At 41.8% G+C, this 25,026-nt stretch overlaps 1 protein-coding gene across 1 annotated transcript in view; it reads left to right on the top strand.

Moving 5' to 3' along the window:
• CPNE4 (copine 4) overlaps positions 1–25,026 on the top strand; it is a 335,404-nt gene that overhangs the window by 196,284 nt on the left and 114,094 nt on the right. Inside the window, exons 4-5 of the mRNA XM_026658337.1 lie at positions 10,778–10,849; positions 15,116–15,190. Of these exons, the coding sequence (XP_026514122.1) occupies positions 10,778–10,849; positions 15,116–15,190 (147 nt within the window). The remainder of the gene's footprint in view (positions 1–10,777; positions 10,850–15,115; positions 15,191–25,026) is intronic.

Here is a 25,026-nt window from a genome sequence, read left to right as displayed (position 1 = left end):
AATGTGTGGTAAGATATAAAAGAAAGGTTCCATAGGAAGGAAAGGTTTCTCATTGGTTTTATAAAACACAAATGTATAGATTTGTAGTTTTGGTAGATTAAAAGGGATGGATGGGTAATTAGGATCTTTAAAATGCACGATAAACCATGTTCTTTTTGGCAGTGCTGTTGAGGGCATATTGTGGTCTCAGTCAAAGAAAAGGAGCTGTTTATAGAGAGGGAAAAAAAATATAGAAAATAATGTATTAAATGTTTTTTCTTAATTGGTTTTAAAATGCAAAAACCTCATTGCTGCTGCCATTCGCAAAAACATGCCCTTATAATGATTCTGCCTCTATAAATAACACACAGCTGGCTTGGTTGTGGTGTAATTTTACTGTTAATGGTACCAAGAAAAAATAATAACAACATGGAATCTGACTCCAGAAATATAGCCTTGAAGTTTTTGATAACGTAGCTAGGCTGTTTATGTTTTTAAATTTTGCATAATTCATCAACGCTTTTAAAAATATGATATTAGCAGTGGAATTGACACCCAAATGCAGCTAAATATGAGACCAGGATTGAAAATCTTGCAGCAGAGATTCTACATACGGCACTTACTCCAACACTTAGCAGTTTTCTGTAATTACTGTATTTTGTAGGATGATAATGGGATGGCTGCTGTTCTTCAGCTAACTTTGACATGAATTTGTTGCTACACTGCAATTTAATGGGTGCATAAAACGTTATGACTTTTTGTGCCTGTCTATCAATTCAGTTTCTTTCCCATCAAAAATAGGAGATGTTATATGAAACATAGGATAGACTTTGGGTTCTTATACATAATCTAAAAGACTGAGGGTTTTTTCATAAATATGCCATGTTTCCTTCTTTTGTTGCAGGTAGAGGTTGACCAAAAAGAAATAAACCATTACCTGAATCTGTGTTTAGATTATTTTTTACATGTGCACTAACCCTGCACTTTGAGATTAATCCCTGTAATACTCCCTTCCAAAAGCAAGATCTATCGGAATCATGTTAGTCAAAGATGATAGATGATGATTTAGCTCATTTGGGAAGGCAATGGTATGGACAACATGCTACTTGCTCTAACCAGACAAAAGTGGGTCTCTCTTTCTTCAGAGATACTCAGATCTTTGTGAGGGACCTCTCTTCTATGGCACACAGCCTGCAACCAGGGCTTAATTTGTAATGAAAGGTGCCGGGGCTCAAGCAATTAGGTGTTGGGGCTCAAGCAATTTTTTTACATTCCTAACTGATGCAGCAAGCCTAAACGTGCCAGAGCTATGAACTCCCAAGCCTAACGGTCCTGGGGCTCAGCCCTGGCAAGCCATGGCACAAATTAAGCACTGCCTGCAACCATATTACCGACAGATGTGATCTTGTCAGATGTTATAGACCAAAACCAATGTTGGGCCTTGGATGGAAGACTTGGAAAATCCAAGTACTTCAGGAAGTGAGGCTGGTAGCATTCTTCTCCGTGATTCAGCGGTGAACCAATATCCCCACACAGTGATGAGGGCAATGAGATGCAGCCCCGTTAGGCTCCAACCACTTAGAATGATGAATGGTACCACTGAACTTTTAACAAAAGTAGGAGTGTTAGTTCCAATGACCTGACAAGAGTCAGCCTCTTGTAATTCTGCCTGCCTACATGTGAATCTCGCAAGTAGCGGGATATTGGCATGGAATCATTATTTGTAGCTTGAAGACTAAGTGTAGATACATTCAGCATACCTTTCAGATTGCTAGGCTATTTGTATGCAAGTATAACAAAGAGCCATACATTGCTGTGTGCAATTAGGAAAAAGTCAATATGCTAAATAGAGACATTTATTTCAAAGTTATTTTTTTCTCCCCACTCTTAACAGTAGCCCTTTCAAATAAAACAGCAGCAGTCTTCCTGATTGTTACAGTTTAAAAAAAATAATATTTAAAATCTTTTCTTCCTTCAGAGGCAGCAGCATGACTGAACTGAGCTGTTGAGCCAGGCTCTCCACTCTGAAATGACCTTTCAATGTCATGTTTTTCTTAACTTCCCCATGAAGAGTCCTTGCAATCTAATATTAATTGCACCATATTAATACATATATTCCATGCAAAAATTAGTGGCACATTAATACAATGCTACATTGAGAGATTAAGCTTTAAAAGTTAGGAAATTCTAAGGGTTAATGTTAAAAGGTCAAGTTTAATTCTGCCTACTTGTTAACATTGCCTTAAAATATGCTCTCTCTTTAGATCGCATAATATCATATAAAAGATTATACAAACTGAAATTTCTTATACAGCTTACATATGTGGGATGTACTGTGCTGTACTACACCAGTTAAAACAAGGAGAAGTCCTTGTGGCACCTTACAGACTAACAAATTTATTTGGGCATAAGCTTTCGTGGGCTAAAACCCCCTTCATCAGATGTGTGGAGTGGAAAATATAGTAGCAGGTATATATACACAGTACATGAAAAAATGGGTGTTGCCTTACCAAGTGCGGGGACAGTGCTAACAAGACAATTCAATTAACAGTACCAAGGGAGGAAAAATCACTTCTGTAGTGGTAATGAGGGTGGCCCATTTCAAACAGTTGACAAGAAGGTGTGAGTAACAGTAGGGGGATATTAGTATGGGGAAATACACCAGTTAAGTTTTCCACCAAATATTACTTCATTTCTAAGGGCTTGTCTACAAGGCAAGTTACTGCATGGCAAGCTAGGGTGTGAATCTACAGTGCACTAGCTTGCTGTGTAGTAACATCCCGTGTGGGTGCTGATACAGCGCAGCAAAAACCCCAGAGTGTGGCTTAGCACTGCTACTTTGAAGTAGCAGTTGTACGCTGAGCCACATTCTGGAACTTTCACTGTGCTGTAGCAGGGCCCTCACAGGAACTTACTGCATGGAAAACTGATGCGCTGTAATTTCACACCCTCGCTGCCATGTAGACAAGCCCTAAATTTAATGTGCAAAACTAACATTTAATAATAGAACTCTCACTCAGTTGCAAAAGTCACTACCGACAAACAGATGCCAATGCCTGTCAAGATTTTACACTGTGCTGCAGTGAGAATCCCAAGATATTTTCAATAAATGTATCTTGAAGTTGAAACATATTCATAACTTTTATAGGGTGCTTTTTGCAGCAATGCACAAATCCTGAAGCATGAAAGTTCCTTGATTTAGAGCCATTTTAGGACTGGGTATTTTTGAGCTTGTTTAAGAATAGAACCCATAACACCAAACAAGCCAAATTTGATGTTTCTAGCTCCAGTCCGAGTTTTAGTTACCTGATGCAAAATTTCTAATCGGAATTTAAACATACAGCTGAACTTTTTTGACTAAAGCTTTCCAGAATAATTCAGGGTTGGGAGGAGACCAAGTCTGGAAAATTTCATCCCCAGAGGAATTTACTTTGAGGTAGCTATGAGTATCTTAAAAAAATGGAGGGAGGATTGGTATGGTAGTTGAAACTAAACCAAAATAGGTGTATTTTTACCCACTCTAATCCGGGGCTCGAATGGTCCCCCTCTCTTCTCACAAGCCAAGCTTCACTTGAGAAGTCAGTCACAGTTGGCTGGGTTCCTCAAGCTTGGCTTCCCCTCAGTAGGGTTCAGATATACCCAATGGGCTGGCCTGGATTAAGGTATAGGCACACCAGGCTCTGGTTTCCAGTGTCAAATTTTGACATCAAAATCTCAGCTTTCATTTAAAAAAAATATGTTTCTAACCCTCATGGTTGCAAAGAAAAGCTTGAAAATGTGAACTGAGTGCAACCAATGCAGCAGGTTCTGCAATTAACCCCTAGTGAGAGAGGAACAGTGCTGCTAGAGAGGAAGTCATCTGGCTCCATAGTTGTCACCAGAGCAGAACAGGTTCCTGCTGGTCAGGACAAGGGGCAAAGCTTGGGGGCTCCACTGGGTTCTGCTTCTACCCTCTGGTATTTCTGTCTGACTGAGGTGAAAGAAATTGGTTCTACTTTCCCAATCACCACTCACCAGAATGACCAGAATGAAACATCACTCTTAGTAGATCTTCATATGATTGTCCTTCTCCTGTCTCACTGCTTCATTAAGCAGTAAAATGGTTAGTAATGTTAACGTTTAAATTATCATCTTTGGGCATCTGTGTTAACTCTCCAGTTCAGCAGGGCACATCTCTCAGTTTCAGGCAATTGTTTCAGGCTTTCTGTTAACTCAGGCCGACATCTCTGCATCAGTTACACTTGGTTCAGATTGTGAAAGTATTCTCCATAACCACAAGGACAATATATATATTTTTTCAAATGAGAGACCAGAGAAAGATTTCAGGCTTTAAAAAAAAGTGCCACTTCACTCACCATCCATGATTTGTCCCAGTTCAAGCCCTGCTTTACTCTCATCAGTGTCTGTATTTTTCACATATCTACCATTTGGTTGCTCAAAGTAACTATGCTCATTTGTGCATGTTATGTGCTTAATGAGAGATCGGTGAATAATGGAGTTTTCAGTTCTCTGGCAATTCTGAAAAATTTGGTGGTGGGGGGGGGGGAAATCATACAGAGATTAACAGAAATTGAATTTTTTCAAAATTTATGGCCAATCAAAAAGTTAAAAAAAAATTGTTTCGGGCCAAACCAAACATTTTATTCTCCCCAAACCAAAATGTTTTGTTTTGATTTTGAGCATTTTTAAACATTTTACAATTTTTAAAAGATAAAAATGAAGGAAATTTTGAAACGAAAAGTCATTTTGAATTGAAAAATTGAAAAATTTCATTTTGAAAAAAAAAAAAAATTTTTGAAGCAATTTGGCAAGGTTGTTATGAATTCATGAAATGTTTTGGAGTCAGCAAATCTGCATTTTTTGCCAAAACATTTCAGTCAAAACATTTGCCCAGCTCTATTCTTAATGCTTATAAACTAATGAAGTTGTTGTAGAAAAGCTCCCAGAACAGCAGCAGCGTGATAGCTTTCTGGTTTCATGACCCATCACAACCAGTCCCCCATATGCATAACTGTTTTCAGGATTAGGCCCTAAACTTGTCCCCAAAAAACTGGATAGTTTAAGTACAGAAATGCTAAATAAATAAATAAATAAAATAAACTATTGCGATTTATCACTTTGCATTTTGTTGTAGCCAGCAGCATTCCTGGAGAACAGCTGCAGCCGATGTCAAGCAGATGTTTGCATCCCTGTATGCCAGGAATCTGAGCAAATATTATTTTGGGATTTAGTACTCCACACACACACACACACACACACATTTTATTAAGGATCTTGCTTCTTGATAATAATTGTCACTACTTCACATATACTTTTAATACTATATGTCATTAACGAGATTATGCACTTGAAGATAATTAATCCACTTTCAGTCACTGCTCTCAAGTTGGAAAAAGGCTAAAAGACCCATGATTAGACCTGAATTAATTTAAATTCTATTTAATAGAAATATTCTGTGTAAGAATAGTGGACCAATAGACTGAAGACTGCTCTTATGCTGAAAAAGACATAGGACCAGATTTTTAAAGGTATTTAGGCATCTAAAAACGAAGATAGGCACCCAGCTCGCACTAAGCGCCTGTCTTTATATTTAGGCATCTAAATACCATTAAAAATCTGGCCCCTGCTCTTCTCAGAATGAAGTAATTGAATTCATTAATGGGCTGAATAATGTACTTTGTGGGACATGAATGCCATTTTATTCCTGCTGCCTCAGAGTGCTGTAAAATTATCCCATGCAGCACTCTTATTAGCTTTCTTCTACTAACTGTTTAAAATCCCTCTGTAATCCTTAGGAGGCCTAGTTTAGTCATTCTTTTGTAGCAGAGTGTTCCACATGATCTTTGAGGACATATTGTTTCCATTATGGCATGAAACTCAGAGACTTATGTTATCGGAACACTTTTCACAGTTCTTAATGCTTTGTTTTACATATTTCATCTTTTATATGAATTACTGCATTGATCCATGAAAAATTAATGAATTAAAACTGTTTTTTCCCAGAGAGCTAGAGACGCCATACACTAATTGAATTTCAAACCATTTTATATCGATAAACCCTTTCCAACAATGTCATTGAGTCCTATTATATTATGGTTGTGAGCACTGATTTTTTTTTTCCAATATCCTGTTCTGACTGGCTAGCTGCTGTCATTGTTTAAAATCAATAGCAAATAAGAAAAAGCCTTAATTCAGCTCTAAATATGCTGTGGACTGATCAGTACTATAGGGTTCAAATCCAATCTTGAAGTGTGTTGAATGTGTTATGGAGAACATAATCCATAAAGTGGGGTTGGATACAGCAGCAGTGGAGAGAGAGGAATGACACTGCCTCAGACAAGAAATGTAACGGGGAGGGGTCTACAGAGTTTGAACCTGAGTAGGTCAGTTCTTTTAATCTTGCCTTAATGAACCATTGTTCCAAATATGGGTGAAACATCAACAACCCTCAGCATTTTAATGGGGGGGGGGTGCGAGGGCATTGTGTGTGTCTACAATAAAATTAAATGTGGTGAGGGGTGAAATAGTGAAAGTATGCTATTACTTATTATACACACACACACACACACCCTCTAGTGTGGACATAGTATTTAGGGTTAGGGATAAGTCAGGGGTCTGGACATTCCACAGCTACTAAATTCTTTTCTCTTTTTACTATAGTTATCTCATGAGCTTTAGCTGACACACTAGATTACCAGTCTAGCCTTTCAACCTCCAGATACCAGAGTTCATATCCTGGCATATGTCACAAATGAAAATGATCTTGGACATTTATCCTAGTCAATTTTGTGCACATCTTAAAACCACTTCTACCACTACATAGCTTGGCAGCTTGGCATGCTTGGTAATTGCTTGTCAAAAAAGGACCAAAGCTCAAGTAACAGATATTGTAGGTTAATTCTGATGTACGTTGCCAGAGCTTTTTATGGGAAGTTGGCGCTATACACAATCATTGCCAATGCCATAGATCTTCACTGTCATAACTTCTATAATCCCCAGTTGTTGTTGTTTTTTTTAAACGGGCAGAGCAGCTTTCATACCATTTTAAACTGGAGCTGGGATCAAAGTGCAAAATATGGATCCAGATTTAATCACCCCAAGATCCAGAGTTTTAGTTTGGGCACATCCCTCTCCTTAACACATTGGGCCAGATTTTGAACAATGCAAACCCAGAGGGTCTTCAAAGGAGTCTTTTCAGTGTAACTGATCTTAGAATTTGGCCTTAATGTTGAAGATCTCGAAATTTGGATGAATCTACTTTCTAATTTGCATATATTTGAATATGTATAACATCATTATATATCTGGTGTTTTTTCTTTAAATGGAACATTTGTTTTTTTCTACTCCTATTTCCAGTTCTCAGTACAATATCAGGGACTTCATGAAAATGTATTTAAAATCTGTTGGGGGGGAAAAGGGTCCAATCTGCCCCCCGATATCTGTTTTGTAGAAAGAAAAGATTTTTCACTTTCTGTACCACTTCTTCACATGTCTATTGTAGAAACACCTTTTCCCCTAAAGTTTTCAATTGTGAATTGCTGAAGTAGGAGTCAAACCAAAGACGTCTAACAAACAAAAGACTTTTGATAAATGCCTTGCCTTTGGCCATATTGCAAGTTCAACCATCTCTTTGTAACTCTGAACTTAAACAGCTGCTTCCTATGTTCATATGTTCCAGTTGGCTGAAACTTGCTTGCTAGCAGCCAGGATCGCTAACGCTTTTTATGGTTCTGCTGGGGAAGTAATGTTACATCTATAGATAGGCAATAAATGTGATTCATAATTGATGGCAGCTTCCAAAAAAAAAAAAAAAAAAAACCCATTCCAGCCACTAACAGCTACTTTTTTAGCATGCAAACAAAAAGGGCAATTTACTGCTTATAAAAATTGATTTTTTGTCAATTATTTAAATGACAGCCTGCAAATCTTAATTGTTAATTACTATTTGAGGCAATGATGCAGGCGTAGAGCTGCCAGATGGATCCATTTTACTGGCCACTTGATTAACAACGTGTGGGTGTTCACACACGAATACACATATTTACATATGCAGAGTGTTTGCTGCAGCAAAATGACACTAATAGCTTAGAGAGCTGGTCTCATTAAAACGAGCTAATAATAGGAACGTCAAAATAAATTCCATTCACTGTATTTTGATGCATGTAGCTGCCACACAAGTGGAGACCCCAGAGTTTCAAGCTACTTTATGTGCAGTGCATCTTAGTACTTTGAACAACTCGCAAAGGAGCGAAGGGAGGGCTAGAAGTTGAAATGAGGTGAATAGTTCAGGGCAAAAATGCTGGAATTACTAAAGGAGGCTGGGTAAAGATAACTTTTAGTGACTACAGGTGAGTAGGTGAAGGGTGATTGTTTTCCATCCAAGTTCTATCATACATTAGAGATTAATGTAGCACATCTAAGGGACTAAAGGGACTAAAAAGCATATTGGAAGGAGGAATTATTCTTACTAATTGTATTTTGCTCTCCTGCTTGAGAAGATACTTTCCCTTTGTTCCATTATGCACAGAGCCCATAACTTTATAATACTTTGGAAGTCTGTAGTGCTTAACATCTGAGGATCTCTGACAGGTCTTTGAAAAAAGTTAATTGAACTCATAGAACTCATGGGAGATCGGTGATTTTTACTTGAACCCATTTGACTGATGGGTAGGCTGAGACGCAGATGTGTGTCGATTGAATAATCTTTGGAAGAGTCAAGAGTAGAACACAAGAGTCCTAGTGCACTACCTAATTCTTGCCTCCACACAGCAGTCTCATCTGCAGTATTTATGGCCATTGAACAAAACTCTTACATGCAACGAATTAGTTAACTCTTTTTAAAAATATATATAGTTTAATGGCAGCAGCTTCTTCTATGGATCCCTCTTCTTAAAGTGAAACTAAGCATGCTCTGGCTGCGCCCATACCAAAGGCTGCTGTTATCACTGTTAAAGTAGTTGTGTTACCTCGGTTATGTCCCACATCACTGGGGCACTGTCCAGCAAACTGCATCTGAAAGAACAGCATTGTCTTAGTGCTAGTTGCCTGTGTGAGGCTGGTCTACCGGGGGGGCGGGGGGGGGAATCGATCTAAGATACGCAACTTCAGCTTCCGGAGTTGACGGGGAGCGCGTTCGGGGATCGATATATCTTAACGAGACGCGATATATCGATCCCCGATAAATCGATCGCTACCCGCCGATACGGCGGGTAGTGAAGACGTACCCTGAGATATGTGATTCTGCAAAGCAAAATATGGGTGCCATTCTTCAGTCCTCCTCCTCCACTGCAAAGACTGCTCAAAGTCCGCCTCCCACTGAGATAATGAAAAACAGTATCAAACTTGTGCAGGTTGCCATTGTACTTTGCAGTATGTAATTCTTTAAGTTAGTATGCTGTGTGCTAGTTAAAGCTGTTATGATAATTACGGTTACTAATTTAGCATATTGTTCAAATCCATACAAATTCCCAGAACATCAGCTGAGCAGGCATAAACCACTCCCTTTCCTTTATGGGCTCTTCAGTGGGTTATTGTTGTTTTTTGCATGCTTTGCATAAGAGTTACTTTTGTCTCCATTTCTAGGTTACTGCACTTTAAAGGTCATGTAGTGTGCATCTGGGCCATAATGTCTTAAAAATGTGTTGTACAAAATGGGAAAGAATTGTTTTTAATACCAAAACCATGCTCTATTTTGCATGTTTTCTGCATATTTGATAGTAGGTTGTAAATTCTTTGGGACAGGAACCTTCTCTTCGTCTTGTGTTTGTACAGCACCTAACACAATGGGGTTCTGAACAAATAATGGGGCTCCCAGGAGCCACTGCAATGCAAATAATTATGATAATGCTTTCTCTTCATTAGCGTTATCTAGTGTATATCTAGTATTTCATAATTTTTACATGTTTCTAATGAAAACTATTTTAATAGAATCATATAATGGAAATGACCTAATAAACTAGATCATTCACTAGTCTATCATCACATCACTTGCTTATTGTGGGCTAGTGTAGGAATTTTCCCTACAATATATTTTTCTCCTACTTTTACTTGCCTAGTTTAAATGTCTCAAGGTTATGGAAATCTACTGGTTGTTGTAATGGAAAACATACAATTCATCATTATGCCTGGAATAATGTTTACGTGATGTACATTAGTCACCCACTAGATGTGTTGGTGTGCTGTATAGAGCTCCAGACAAAATGTAGTCCCTGTGGAGACAAAGTTGGACTCAGGCTGTGATGCAGCCTGTTTATGTCTGAATTTAAAGTTATTTGTTTTTAAATAATGGGTGTCCTGTGTAAAACAGACTGTGATGCCTCATAGAAAGAGACTTGATGTTATTGTAATTTTTGGTAGCTTAGTTGTGTAGAATTATTTTTCCAGTGCGGCCCCCCAAGGATCAGAAACACTCTTAAGCTGCCACCTTGTCTCTTAAACCCTTTTAAAAAACCTACTTCTGCCCTGATGCCTTCCATCTGTCATTAGTTAAGCAAATGATGAGCTGCAGATTCTGCTTTTCTGCTCAACTGCGTTAATTCTAACCTATCCTCCCACCCTTCCCCATCCCACTTGTCCTCCGATTGCATCCTGCCTGTCATGTCACGACTGTAAACTCCCTGGGGCAGGGACTGTCACCTTTGTTACCTGTCTGTACAGTGCCTTGCCCAATGGGACTCTGATCCTTGATTAGGGTTCCCAGGTGCAAATACAAATAATTGCAATAACATAAAAATCAAATCACAATCCATGTTTTTACTACAGTTTCTAATTTTTTCCCTTTGTTTTGGTGTTGGCACAGATTGTTTCACAGAGGAAACTCTCCAAATCCTTACTGAAACATGGGAACACAGCAGGGAAATCATCCATAACAGTAAGCCAGACTTAAATATATTTCCCCCATGCTTAAAGCTATCTAATGTGACTACTTCTCCATAAAAGTTTCCTATTGAGTTGTTAGCATGATCCCTAACTGAAAAAATGTTTTGAGCCTTCTGATTTATTTGAATGTTTCTGGGGACATACCTGTAATCTACAAATGACAAGAAAATATTTTCTGGTTTTTTTCCCAAGTGTCATAAAGTGCATTAATCAGATAAAGGTACAGAACAAGAAAGCTCTACTGTTTGATTATTTCTAATCCATGCTTTACAGTCTTAAAAATGTACTTAGGCCTGATTTTTCTAACACTTATACATCTGCTTAATTTTGTACATCTGAGTAGCCCCATTGACTTCATTGTGCTGCGGGGTGAGTGTAGAAAAGCAATATCCCTCAGGAGCAGGACCCAACCTCCCCTAGGGCTTCCCACCCCCTCCAGGGGCAGGACACAACCTTCCTCCACCCCCAGGCTATTTATTTGGTCATGATAGGCCATCAACATTTACAAATGGGTCCTGAGCCCAAAAAGGGTGAGACCACTGATGTAATGGGACTTAGTGTGAACAAGAATCAGGTCCATAATCCTCTTATGTGTTCACGCAGCTCCTAGGACATGGGAGTTCTGATACTTGTTGGGAACTCCATGTGCTGCTGCAATATGAATATTTAATAATATTTAAAATAAAGAGACCTGAGACTAGTGAGGTGAGGATTTGGACTACAAAAGTGCAACTCCTGGTTTGAGACTCAATGTTGCCTAGTTGCTATAGCAAGTAACAGGAATTCATCTTGCAAATCCTGATTCCACTCTTTGCCATTGTCTAGCTGACTGACCTTGGACAAAGGTTTTTGTCTCCCAAACTGGGAGGGATTGAAACTGCTTTGGAGGACAGGGTCATAATTCAAAATAATCTGGACAAATTGGAGAAATGGTCTGAGGTAAACAGGATGAAGTTTAACAAAGACAAATGGAAAGTGCTCCACTTAGGAAGAAAAAATCAGTTTCACACATACAGAATGGGAAGAGACTATCTAGGAAGGAGTACGGCAGAAAGGGATCTAGGGGTTATAGTGGCCCACAAGCTAAATATGAGTCAACAGTGTGATGCTGTTGCAAAAAAAGCAAACGTGATTCTGGGATGTATTAACAGGTGTGTTGTGAGCAAGACACGAGAAGTCATTCTTCCGCTCTACTCTGCTCTGGTTAGGCCTCAGCTGGAGTATTGTGTCCAGTTCTGGGCACCGCATTTCATGAAAGATGTGGAGAAATTGGAAAGGGTCCAGAGAAGAGCAACAAGAATGATTAAAGGTCTTGAGAACATGACCTATGAAGGAAGGCTGAAAGAATTGGGTTTGTTTAGTTTGGAAAAGAGAAGATTGAGAGGGGACATGATAGCAGTTTTCAGGTATCTAAAAGGGTGTCATAAGGAGGAGGGAGAAAACTTGTTCACCTTAGCCTCTAAGGATAGAACAAGAAGCAATGGGCTTAAACTGCAGCAAGGGAGGTCTAGGTTGGACATTAGGAAAAAGTTCCTAACTGTCAGGGTGGTTAAACACTGGAATAAATTGCCTAGGGAGGTTGTGGAATCTCCATCTCTGGAGATATTTAAGAGTAGGTTAGATAAATGTCTATCAGGGATGGTCTAGACAGTATTTGGTCCTGCCATGCGGGCAGGGGACTGGACTCGATGACCTCTCGAGGTCCCTTCCAGTCCTAGAATCTATGAATCTATGAGTCTAAGTCAGTTAACCTCTCGATTCCTCAGTCTATTAGTAGAATACTTCCCTCTTCACTGGCCTCTTGTGAGACTTAGCTGAATGACATTTCTGCTGCCCTTGGAGATCCTCAGAAAGGTGCTGCATAAGTGCAAAGCAATTGCAATATTTAAGATTTCCTTTCAGAAACCTAGAATGACAACAAAATAGATAAGGAGGTTCGTATCCTTAGCCTTTCTGCAGATAGTTTTGCTAACTACTTCTCCACCTGGGTGTTGAAAATATCAACACAGTTTTACTATTAATAACATGGGCTAAGGCTTACATATCCTGGCTCCTACTCAATGGTACTGTAAAGCAGATGGACTTTACTCAAATTAGAACAGTTGAACTCAAACAGAAACAATTGTATGAAAACCTGGATCTCTCAACGTGATAAATCAAAGTGAAATATTTTTAATTCATTTTGGTCCCAAGATACATATTGAGCATCTGTGAAATAGGGAATTTACTAATGTTAATGTTGCAACTTGTTTTTAACGCACAACTCCTACTGAGTTACGTATTCTTCAGTGAATTGAAAAGGCTCACATCCCAGATAGGTGTACTATTATCTTTAGTATGGCGCTACCATTAGAATTGTCTAATCAATATATTATTATTACATGGCTATGGAATAAAATAATACAGCAGTGCTTTTTCAACCACTCAGAGAGGTCTGTCAGTGCTCATAGATAGGGATTTGTAACTCAATTATAAAATATTGCTGAAGCTTAAAATTTGATATACAAATCCTTATGTGCTAATAGTGATGTGTCCTACATGATCCTTCCAGCCAGTAGTCTACCTGGAACAGAAATATCATCTAAAGCATTACGGGGCAAATTTTCAGCAACTCAGATCTCACTTACACATATAAAATGAATGTGTGTGCGCACGTGTGATTGTATTTTCATGCGCAATTAGGGATTTGTGCACACACATCTGTGCTTGTGAATATTTTGTGTGACCAAATACCAGTTTTATATGACACACATTTTTTAAGCTAAAGTCAGCCTCCAGTTTTGTTCTTTTTTTTTTTTAATTTGTCCCGAAAAGTCCCAGTATATGCTGCTGAAACAGTGTGAGACTCCAAGCAGCGCTGTTGACTCCTGAGAATTGTACAGTAGAATAGTAGAAGCATCATGTTGTAGTACACTGATTATCACTCTGACCCAGGCAGTACCTAGCTGGTTTGAAGGATGTCATTGGTCACCCTACTAGTCCTCCAAGGTTTTGGAGTCTTATGGTTTAATCCTGGGTGGGAGACACATATGGCTGGCGAATATGTGAGCAATGGGCATGAATCTCTGTTTTGTGTACGCTTTTGGGGAATGACTTGTGGGAGCATTTTTGTGGGCAGAAAATTATTTTTCACTTGGAAAAAAAATTGAAATGTCATTTTGCTTTTGGTGGCATTTTCAGGTACAATGCCCTAGCTCTATTTAAGGCCTGCTCTAGATTTAAAAGTTTTACCAGCCTACCTATGTCAGGCACGTGAGTTTTTCCTGACATAACAATGCCAATAAAAGCCCAAGGCCATATTACACCACAGACTTCTGCTGGCATGACTGTCAGCCAGGGATGTGATTTACCAGTGTAGCTTCTTTCAGGGGGTCTGGAATAAATTATATCAGTGAAAGCGCAGTTTTGCCAGTATAAGTTGCTAGAGTATATCAGTATAGCTATACCAGCAAAGCACTCCTAGTGTAGACATGGCACTAATATAGATGCAGTTACATCAGAGTAACTCTGCTTATACTGCCATACCTTATTTTAGCCAGGGGAATTGGCATAAGCTATACCAGACTAGGTCTACACTACAAAGTTTTGCTGCCCATAGCTACATTGGTTAGGAATGTGAAAATATCACACACTTCTAGCTGATGTCAATATGGGTCAAACCTCTCCTTCTCACCCTCCTCCCCTCCCACTCCTTTGCAGATGCCAAAAGAGTCATTTTGCTAATATAGTATATGCTGTTTGGGGAGATGATTTAGCTAAACTGGTTTAAGCTGCATCTCCAGTACGGGTTTTGCTGGTATAGCTATACCAGCAAAGCCTTCATAGTGTAGATTAGCTCCCAGTGTCTTTATGCTGATATAACTGCATCTCCACTATCGGGCTATACGTTTATACTATACTATACTAGCAAAATCCTCCTACTGTAGACAAGGCCTGAATTTCATGGTAATTAATTACAGGTAATTTCATTCCTAGTCTTTCTATTTATCATGGCAGGTTGCCTAGAAATATCTTAAAAATTAACAACCTGTTTTATGAACATCTTCCACTCAGTTAGAGGCAAAATACTTTGCCAGAGGAAAGTGTACTGTTTTGACCTATTTTGATATCTCTGCTAGCTAGGCATCTGGTTTCTTGGAAGGTGACTGTCAGTTTCCAGCTGATAGGGTCTATAGTCCACATGCTGGTAAATGGCATCGTTCCTAATTTTATTTTCTTTCATTATACATGCAAAACTCATATGTAGCTTCTCATTTAGGTGATTGCTGAAGAATTGTCTGGCAACGATGACTATGTTGAACTTTCATTCAGCGCACGGAAATTAGATGACAAGGTAAGCTGTTTGATATTAACCTTATTGAAAGATATAAGAAAGCCTGCAAATATGATTTAATAAGATTTTCCCCCACAGCTATTTTTGTTGCTTGACGTTATTAAACACATCAGAGATTTCAGATCCATTCTCCCAATGAGGCTTTCCTCAAGTTGCAAAGTAATTAAAAAAACTCAAGGGAACGTAATTAAAACCAAGACAATTTAATTATGCGGAGACCTCATTTATTTAAAATGCCACAGATCAGAAGTGCTAAGATAAGTGAGCTTTTTACAGGGAATCAAGATGTAATACTCAAAGTAGGCATCTTAACATAATGCTTGAATACTTCACATCATCTTGGACTTATATATATTTTTATTCATCAAAATGTGTCTGAAATGTGAGAGAAAGATTCCTTCTTATGTGTTTGTCAAAACCGTCTCCAGTTCAATCAGGAATCTGTGCATAGACTAAAACCTACCTCTTCACTCATCTTTATCTGTCAGTGTTGCCAATTGTTATTAATTATACTTATATAATACTTTACCTCGATATGGCACCTTTCACCCCAATAACTTTGCATATAAGTCACAACCTTGAATATCCAAATGTAATAGGAGGCATTTAATTATTTAAGGTAGTAGAGGGAACATCTTGTAATTAATGGATGTCATGGGGCGATGACCCTGTTTTGAATAACAGGGAAGTTCAGATAATTGAAGGTCAGATAATCACTGTTGCACTGAATCCCTATAACCACCATTAGAATGCAGACCCTTCTTGGGTGGTATGCTGTTCCTAATTAGTAACGTATGGTAATACCGCACAGTACTTTGGGACTCAAAGAGCCTGATCCTGAAAATGCTTATGTGCACATGTAAGTTTGTCTGTGTGAGTGGCACAATTATATCAATAGGAGTAGAATTATGTATGTGCACGGTGTTTGGAAGCTCAGACTGTAAGTGAGGAATAATAGCATATTAACTGAAAATTTAGGTAGGTAGAATATAATCAGCAGTGCTGGAATTTGATTAGGACACAGGGGTTAATAGCATCCCTGTATTTAGCATCTTTAATTACCATAAATGATGAATCCCATCTGGAAGATGAATTATCCCCTCATTGGGAGTTGCTGGATCCTCAATGAAAATCAGATCGTCTATTTAGGTGCCCAAAAGTGGATTTAAGAAACTAACTTTAGTCACTGCTTTTTAAAATCATTGTTTAAAATTGTAACATTCACTTCAGCTGTCATTCAGGCTGTTATGTCCACAAAAGAAAAAGTAAAGGTACAGCATAGCAGGTGTTTCAACTGTCCGTTTCCTTCCCATAAGTGTACCACATAATCTGCTGAAAATATCATTGAAAGGGTTGTGATTGTGGCTATGAGTCCAGTTAAAAGGATTAATCCAAGCTATGCTTCAGCACCTGAGCTATATTCACTTCATGGTAATTTTAGAGAGTCTTTTAAGCACAAGGTATCTGTTTATGGGGCATATCTAAATTAGCAAAGGTCTTGTCTTCACTTCCGGGGTAAGTCGACCTAAGTTACGCTACTCCAGCTATGTGAATAACGTAGCTGGAGTCGACATAGCTTAGGTCGACTTACCCCAGTGTCTTTATTGCACTGTGTCAATGGGAGATGCTCTCCGGTCGACTTACCTTACTCTTCTCGGAGAGGTGGAGTACCGGGGTCGACTGGAGAGCACTCTGCCATCGATTTAGCGGGTCTTCACTACACCTGCCTGTGATGGGTTGGATCACAGAAACCTCATTGGGACTGTCAACTGATGTGCTGAGACTACCTCTGAGTCCGTTTTCCCTGCCAGTTTGGAACTCCAGAACCTGGCCTTGTTTGAGCCAGACATGCTTGCCTGCTGCAAACACAGCCCCAGGTCTGAACCACGTCCCCTAAAAGCTGCAGGCTTAACTGAAAACAGCTTAAGAAGTGTTCCAGTCTCCAACACTCAGATGCCCAGCTCCCAATGGGGTCCAAACCCCAAATAAATCTGTTTTACTCATAAATTGTTTGCCCTCTATAACACTGATAGAGAGAGATGCACAGCTGTTTCCCCCCCCTCCCCCCGGTATTAATACATACTCGGGGTTAATTAATAAGTAAAAAAGTGATTTTATTAAATACAAAAAGAAGGATTTAATTGGTTCATAACAGACAGAACAAAGTGAATTACCAAGCAAAATAAAATAAAACATGCAAGACTAAACCTATTACAGTGAGAAAGTGATTACAGATGAAATCTCACCCTCAGAGATGTTGCAATAAGTTTCTTTTACAGAATAGCCTCCTTCTTGTCTGGGTCCAGCAATCACTCACACTCCTGTGGTTACTGTCCTTTGTTCCAGTTTCTTTCAGGTATCTTTTGGGGGTGGAGAGGCTATCTCTTGAGCCAGCTGAAGACAAAATGGAGGGGTCTCCCAGGGGCTTAAATAGACTTTCTCTTTTGGGTGGAGACCCCCTCCTCTCTCCTATCCAGAATCCAGCTCCAAGATGGAGTTTTGGAGTCACATGGGCAAGTCACATGTCCATGCATGACTGAGTTCCTTACCAGCCAGGCCACATTCCTGGGAAAGCTCAGGTGCGGATTGGCATCTCCAAGTTCATTGTTAGCTTAAGTGTTTCTTGATTGGGCACTTATTAAGAATAGTCTTTTCTCAGGAAGCTGACCAACTGCTTCACTGAAGCTACTTAAAATTAAACAAGTACATAGCCAATATTCATAACTTCGAATACAAAAATGATACATGCATACAAATAGGATGAATACATCCAGTAGATCATAACCTTTGCAGAGATATGCTACATGGCATATCTAGAATAAAACATATTCCAGTTATGTCGTATTTACTTTCATAAGCATATTTCCATAAAGCATTATGGGGTGCAACATCACACCACCGATTGCAGCAGCGTTGATCTCCCGGTACTGAAGACAAGCCCAAAGGGTCCTTATGTGGCACCTGCTCTTTTTGTTATCTTATGTCTGATCTGATGGATCTGTTAAGTAATAATCTTTTAATTAATAAAGTTGCCTTGTGGACTGAATGGTCTAATCAAGGCTACCACAAGTTATTTTAACATATATTACTGTATTAATAAGGCAGGGATTTTGTTATTTAAAAGTCAAACAGTTTTAGAAAATGTTACTTGCTGGTTTGTTTGGAGGGACCTCACTTAATTTGAACCATCTTTAGGAGGTGCAGGCTTTATATGACCAAGATGACTTAGTCAATATTCTATAATGGCACCTTCCTAGCCATAGCAAACTGTTATGTAATATGCAACTATAGATATGCTTGATCTGATAGTTGATGAAGGTTCAACCCATTAAGGTTCAGTTAGAGGCCTCTAAACTAACAGATCACTGACCAGATAAGCTGATGTCACCTACAGAATACAGTACTTATATTTACATTGTCAAGCTCTGTTTTAGGGCCAGATCATCTCTTCTCCTCCTGTCATGGGGATGGAGTTTTCCCCTCATGAAAAATGTTTGGAACCTACCTGAGAAACCTGGTGGAGCCCCTAGAATCCACAAGAGACCAGTGCTATCCTCACCGAGGCCCTGTCCCTCCACACAGCTATGGCCACAGGCAGCCTCCCTATCTCTCAACAAAGGAAGCCTCCTGGCCCTGGTAGTCCTGGAACCCTTGAAGAGAATGGGCCCTGTGGAAATAATAACACTGTCCCAAGCTTCATTACTTATTCACGCTAAGCTTTATGGGGCTTGGAAGGGAATGATATGTGTGTCCCGACCACAGCCCTGCCCCAGCCCACTCACTCCTCATCTGACCTGTCCAGTCCCCACTCCCTTCTCCCATGTGGCGCATCCTCAGCTGGGTGTGAGGGTAGGTGGAAAAATAGTGCCATGGAGGTGGCTGGGCCCCTCTTTGCCATGAGAGAGGCAAAGCTCCGCATGTGAAGGGCTTCCTTCCTCAAGAGGACAATCCAGGACTCAGAGACGTATTACTGGCCTACAACATCCCATTCAAAATCAGACTGATGTGTTGGCTCAGTGATCCAGGTTCTGCTTGCTGGTAATAAGCCCACAACTACAAATACGTGTGACACAACTGATTAAGATAAAACTCAACAAATAATACAGTGGCCTCATTTTGCAAGTGTGATGGGAACCCATGCCTTCTGCAAGAGCCCTAAATAGTAAGGAACAACAAGACCATTCATAGAGCTATTCACAAGATGGTGGTGTTGGTCCAGATGGGAAAACACCACTGCCTGTTTGGCTATTGCTCATTTGTGGTATGAGTATTTACTGCCCTTTTTAAAATGCCAAAGGTTGTTTTTCAAAAAAATCTACCTACTTTATAATAGAAATACAGGGTGTAAACAACATGGGTTTGGCAGATAAAAAGGGTCTGTTGCTAGTTTAATCATTGGTGAAGATTTTTTCATAAAGCTTCAGTGGAGATTGAGGATAATAGAATAAGTGAAACAAACTATCAGTTTCTCTTCAGGGGAATGGCTGTAGCATCTCATGCAAAACTATAAAAACCCCACAGCTATCAAAAGCTTGCCCTAATTGAGCCAATAAAGGTTACATTTTTATAGTAGTACACGTTTGGAAGGTAGAGCTACAGTTTCATGTTTTACTGAAACCCACATAGCTCAGATGGCAGATCTTTGTTTCAAGAGATCTAATGGAAACTCTTCACAGTAGAACAGTAACTTCCAGAATGCTTGTATTACATTAGTAGCTACCTTACAATTACCCTAAGAAGCAGGTACATTTATTGAATGCTGTAATCACTTTTGAGCACTCAAGCATACAAACTATCATTTTCCCATTCTGGGGAAGTTAACTTGAGAAAAAAGATTCTCAAACTGGGATGTGTATGAAATAAAAGACAATTTCACTTTTAGTTTTATGTTGTTCAAGGATATTTTTTAGCACTGCATTTTGTTAGCAATGCAGTTATAAACCTAATTTTCCAAAAGTGGCTAGTGATTTTTGGTATTTTGGTGCTCAGTTTAAGACACCTCGAAGGTGCCTGAGTTTTCAGAAAGCATTCAGCACCCACAATCTGAAAATTAAGCTGACTGAAGACATTTCAAGTTGGGTACCCAAAATTTGAGCTAACAAAATTCGCTAGTTGCTTTTGAAACTGTAAGTCATGTGCTTGTGTTAAAATTATGTAACTGCTTTTTGTATTGAAAGAACATTGTGCATTATATTACTGGCACACATTTAATGAATCATTTAACATTATTAAAACACTAAGGGTATGTCTACACTACGAGGGTAATTCGATTTTACTTAAATCGAATATGTGGAATCGATATTGCAAAGTCGAACGTGTGTGTCCACACTAAGGACACACTAAGGACAGTAATTCGACTTTGTGAGTCCACAGTAACGGGGCGAGCGTCGATATTGGAAGCGGTGCACTGTGGGCAGCTATCCCACAGTTCCCGCAGTCCCCGCTGCCCATCGGAATTCTGGGTCGAGCCGCCAATGCCTTCTGGGTAAAAAAAATTTGTCGTCATCCGTCCGTCACTAACGCCCTCCCTCCCTCCATGAAAGCGCCGGCGGGAAATCAGTTCGCGCACTTTTCTGGTCAGTGACAGCGCGGACGCCACAGCACTGCGATCATGGATCACGCTGCGACCATCGCTGCACTTGTGGCCGTTCTCAACACCTCGCAGCTTATCATACACCTTTCCCTGAGGCAGATGCAGAGAAATCGGGCGAGGAGGCTACGGCACCGCCGTGAGAGCCTGAAGTCGGAGAGTGGCACAGAGCTGTCAGAAACCACGAGCCCCAGCGCCCAGGACATCACGGTGGCAATGGGGCATGTGGATTTTGTTGAACGGCGATTCTGGGCCCGGGAAACAAGCACGGACTGGTGGGACCGCATAGTGCTTCAGGTCTGGGATGAATCCCAGTGGCTGCGAAACTTTCGCATGCGGAAGGGGACTTTCCTCGAACTTTGTGAGTTGCTGTCCCCTGCCCTGAAGCGCAAGGACACCCGCATGCGAGCAGCCCTCACTGTCCAGAAGCGAGTGGCCATAGCCCTCTGGAAGCTTGCAACGCCGGACAGCTACCGGTCAGTCGCGAACCACTTTGGTGTGGGCAAATCTACCGTGGGGGTTGTTGTCATGCAAGTAGCCAAGGCAATCGTCAAGGTACTGCTCCCAAAGGTAGTGACCCTGGGAAACGCGCAGGTCATCATAGATGGCTTTGCCGCGATGGGATTCCCAAACTGCGGTGGGGCTATCGATGGGACTCACATCCCTATCCTGGGACCGGACCACCAGGCCAGCCAGTACATCAATAGAAAGGGCTACTTTTCAATGGTGCTGCAAGCACTGGTGGACCATCGGGGACGGTTTACAAACATCTACGTCGGATGGCCGGGCAAGGTTCATGACGCTCGCGTGTTCAGGAACTCTGGTCTGTTTAGACGGCTGCAGGAAGGTATTTACTTCCCAGACCACAAAATAACTCTTGGGGATGTGGAGATGCCTACAGTCATCCTCGGGGACCCAGCCTACCCGCTAATGCCCTGGCTCATGAAGCCCTATACTGGCGCCCTGGACACAGAAAAAGAACTGTTCAACTACCGTCTGAGCAAGTGCAGAATGGTGGTGGAGTGTGCTTTTGGCCGTCTCAAAGGGAGATGGAGAAGCTTACTGACTCGCTGTGATCTCAGTGAAACCAATATCCCCATCGTTATTGCAGCTTGCTGTGTGCTCCACAATCTGTGTGAGAGCAAGGGGGAGACCTTTATGGCGGGGTGGGAGCTAGAGGCAAATAGCCTGGCTGCTGATTACGTCCAGCCAGACAGCCGGGCCATTAGAAGATCCCAGCGGGACGCCCTGTGCATCCGGGAGGCTTTGAAAGCTAGGTTCCTGAGTGAGCAGGGCAACCAGTGACTTTTCAGTTTGTGGACAGAAAAGCTGAACCTGCCCCCGTTTCTTTACCCAGTCCATTTTGACTATCCTCTCCAGTTACATACAACCTTCACCCCCTTCCCCTTCCCAAAAAATAAAATCATTTCGATTTTTTAATGAACACCGTTGTCTGTATTGCTGTTTTCGCGGGAATATTTTAAACCGGGGACGCAGACTGTGGCGGGGGGCGGGTTTAGTGTTCTGATGCAAATGATACTTCTAAACTCCCGGAATGACAGGCTCCGCACTGGTGGACTGGTTATTTCAATGGAGCCTGCCAGCACTCCTGGGGGGGACTGTGTGTATGTGTCGGCTATGTGACTTTCTGGCAGGGGGGGTAGGGTTACAGATCCCCTGCTGCGTGGATCTGTGAGCCAGGATAAGGACCGCTGCATAAGATCTGTAACTGCCCTCCCCCGCCACAAAGTCACAGAGCAACCCCCCCCCCCAAAACATGAAAAACACCTCCCAGACTGACCAGGGTAACCAGTGACTGCACTGTGTATGTGTCCTGATGCTGGACCTGACACCGCCTCTGTACCCTGCTAAAGGTGACTGTCCTGTCCAATTACCAAGCCCCTTCCCCCCCTCCAGACAGACTCTCCCTCAAAAGAACCTGACTGAAACAGTAATGAACAGAAACAAACATTTTATTGCGAACCAGAGATGAAACGTGGGGGGTGAAACTTGGACGGGGGCTTGTGTGAGGTGGGTAGGAAAGGACTTATGAAATTTTGGGGAATGTCAGCCTTCTACTGCTAGAGCAGTCTGCAGGGGTTGATTGAAAGTTTTAACGGCCCTTGCCGCCCCTCCTTCTTTGGACTTTGGGTGAGGGTGGTGTGGGACTTGGTGGCGGGTGAGGGCGGTTACAGATAGACTGCAGCGGGGCTCTGTCCTCCTGCCTCCGGTCTTGCAGAACATCCACAAGGCGCCGGAGCGTGTCCGTTTGCTCCCTCATTAGTCCAAGCAGCTTTTCAGTAGCCTGTTGGTCCTCCTGACGCCACCTCTCCTCCCGTTCCATGACTGCTCGGTGCATTTGTGACAAGTTCTCCCTCCACTGTGTCTGCTGGGCTGCCTGGGCTCGGGAGCAGCCCATTAGTTCTGTGAACATGTCTTCACGCGTCTTCTTCTTCCTCCGCCTAATCTGCGCTAGCCTCTGGGAGTGTGCTGACAGGCTGGGTTGGGAGACAGTCGCAGATGTGTCTGTGTGAATTTTAAAAAGGGAGTGAATTCCTGAGACAGATAAATGAAATTGTATACAAAGAACCTAGTCTTTCTCTGTGAACAAGACCATGCACTGAACCTCTCACATGCGCACTCAGGACAAGGTCGAATTTTCGGCCGTCGCCTTCAGTGCCTGTGGACTTGCGGAGGTCTTGGAGTGTTCAGAGAACTGTGGCTGGAGACCTGAACTTCTGGAGCGGGCAATAATGGTAAGCCGCAGACTTGTGGCTGCTTAAAACTCCAGCAGTAGCACTGGCCTCCTTTCACATTGAAAGCAATGCCAGTCTCTGCTGCCAGCAATCAGGACAGCATCAACTCTGCCCCTGTCCCACCCCCTCGCGGCTGTCCCAGGGAAAGATCCCTGTATGCTGCCCCTCTCCCTCCACCGCGTGGCTGTAAAGCAGTCCCAATACTAACAGTCCCCTCCCTAATTCAAAGCAGGGCGTCATGAGCGACATCACCCTCCTGAGGATCCCGGACACCCAGAGAGAACGCATGCTGCGGGAAAGCATGCAGAAACCGGGGCCGTATGCCGCCATGCTATGTCGGGCCATGATCCCCGAGTACCTGATTGTGGCATGGAGGGGACATGTCTGCTACCACGGAGGGCCCACTAAGATCGCCCTACCCCGGAACCTGATCAACAGGCTTGAGCTCTACCTCCACGAGACCTACGAGGAGTTCTCCTACGAGGATTTCTCGTCGATCCCCGGCCACATTGACCGGATTTTCGCGTAGGTGCACTGGGACTATGGAGTGGAGCGTCTTGGGCCTGGGAATCATGGAGTAACGGACATTGTGAAAATTTTTTAAAACACTTGGGACTAAATTGAGAAGAGCCTAAGACAGAGAAATCATGAAAACCCATTTGTTACCTTTGTAAATATTCCTGTTTTGTACCTGATTATTTTTTTACTAGTTTACAGCACTTTTATAAATATACATTGTTAATAGTATAAATATTACCGTTCTGTTTTAAATAAATGTTTACATGTTTACAGCACTTACTGCTTGATCCGTCCCCTGATTCTGTGTCCGGGGTAAGGGATGGGGACGGTTGGTAGGGGATCTCGGTAAGGGTGATGAAGAGCTCCTGGCTGTCGGGGAAATCAGCGGTGCCAGCGCTGTCGACTGCCTCGTCCTCCTCATCTCCTTCTTCATCTTCCCCGTCCGCTGTCATGTCCGACATGATCCCATCCTCGGAGTCCACGGTCAGGGGTGGGGTAGTGGTGGCGGCCGCTCCCAGGATGGAATGCAGTGCCTCGTAGAAACGGGATGTGTGGGGCTGGGATCCGGAGCGTCCGTTAGCCTCTTTGGTTTTTTGGTAGCCTTGTCTCAGCTCCTTGATTTTCACGCGGCACTGCGTTGCATCCCGGCTGTATCCTCTCTCTGCCATGGCTTTAGAGATCTTCTCGTAGATCTTAGCATTCCTTCTTTTGGAGCGCAGCTCTGAAAGCACGGACTCATCGCCCCACACTGCGATGAGATCCAAGACTTCCCGATCAGTCCATGCTGGGGCCCTCTTTCTATTGGATTGCACGGCCATCTCTGCTGGAGAGCTCTGCATAGTTGCCACTGCTGCTGAGCTCCCCTCGATGTCCAAAGAGGAACTGAGATTCAAACTGCCCTGACAGGAAAATGAAAATGAATTCAAATTTTCCCGGGGGTGTGGCTGGTCAGAGCATCCGAGCTCGGACTG

The sequence above is a fragment of the Terrapene carolina genome, unplaced genomic scaffold (genome assembly GCF_002925995.2).
Source record: "Terrapene carolina triunguis isolate 2854851 unplaced genomic scaffold, T_m_triunguis-2.0 Scaffold428, whole genome shotgun sequence".
In the NCBI taxonomy this organism is placed as follows: domain Eukaryota; kingdom Metazoa; phylum Chordata; order Testudines; family Emydidae; genus Terrapene; species Terrapene triunguis.
This window is presented reverse-complemented; position numbering and strand designations above follow the sequence as displayed.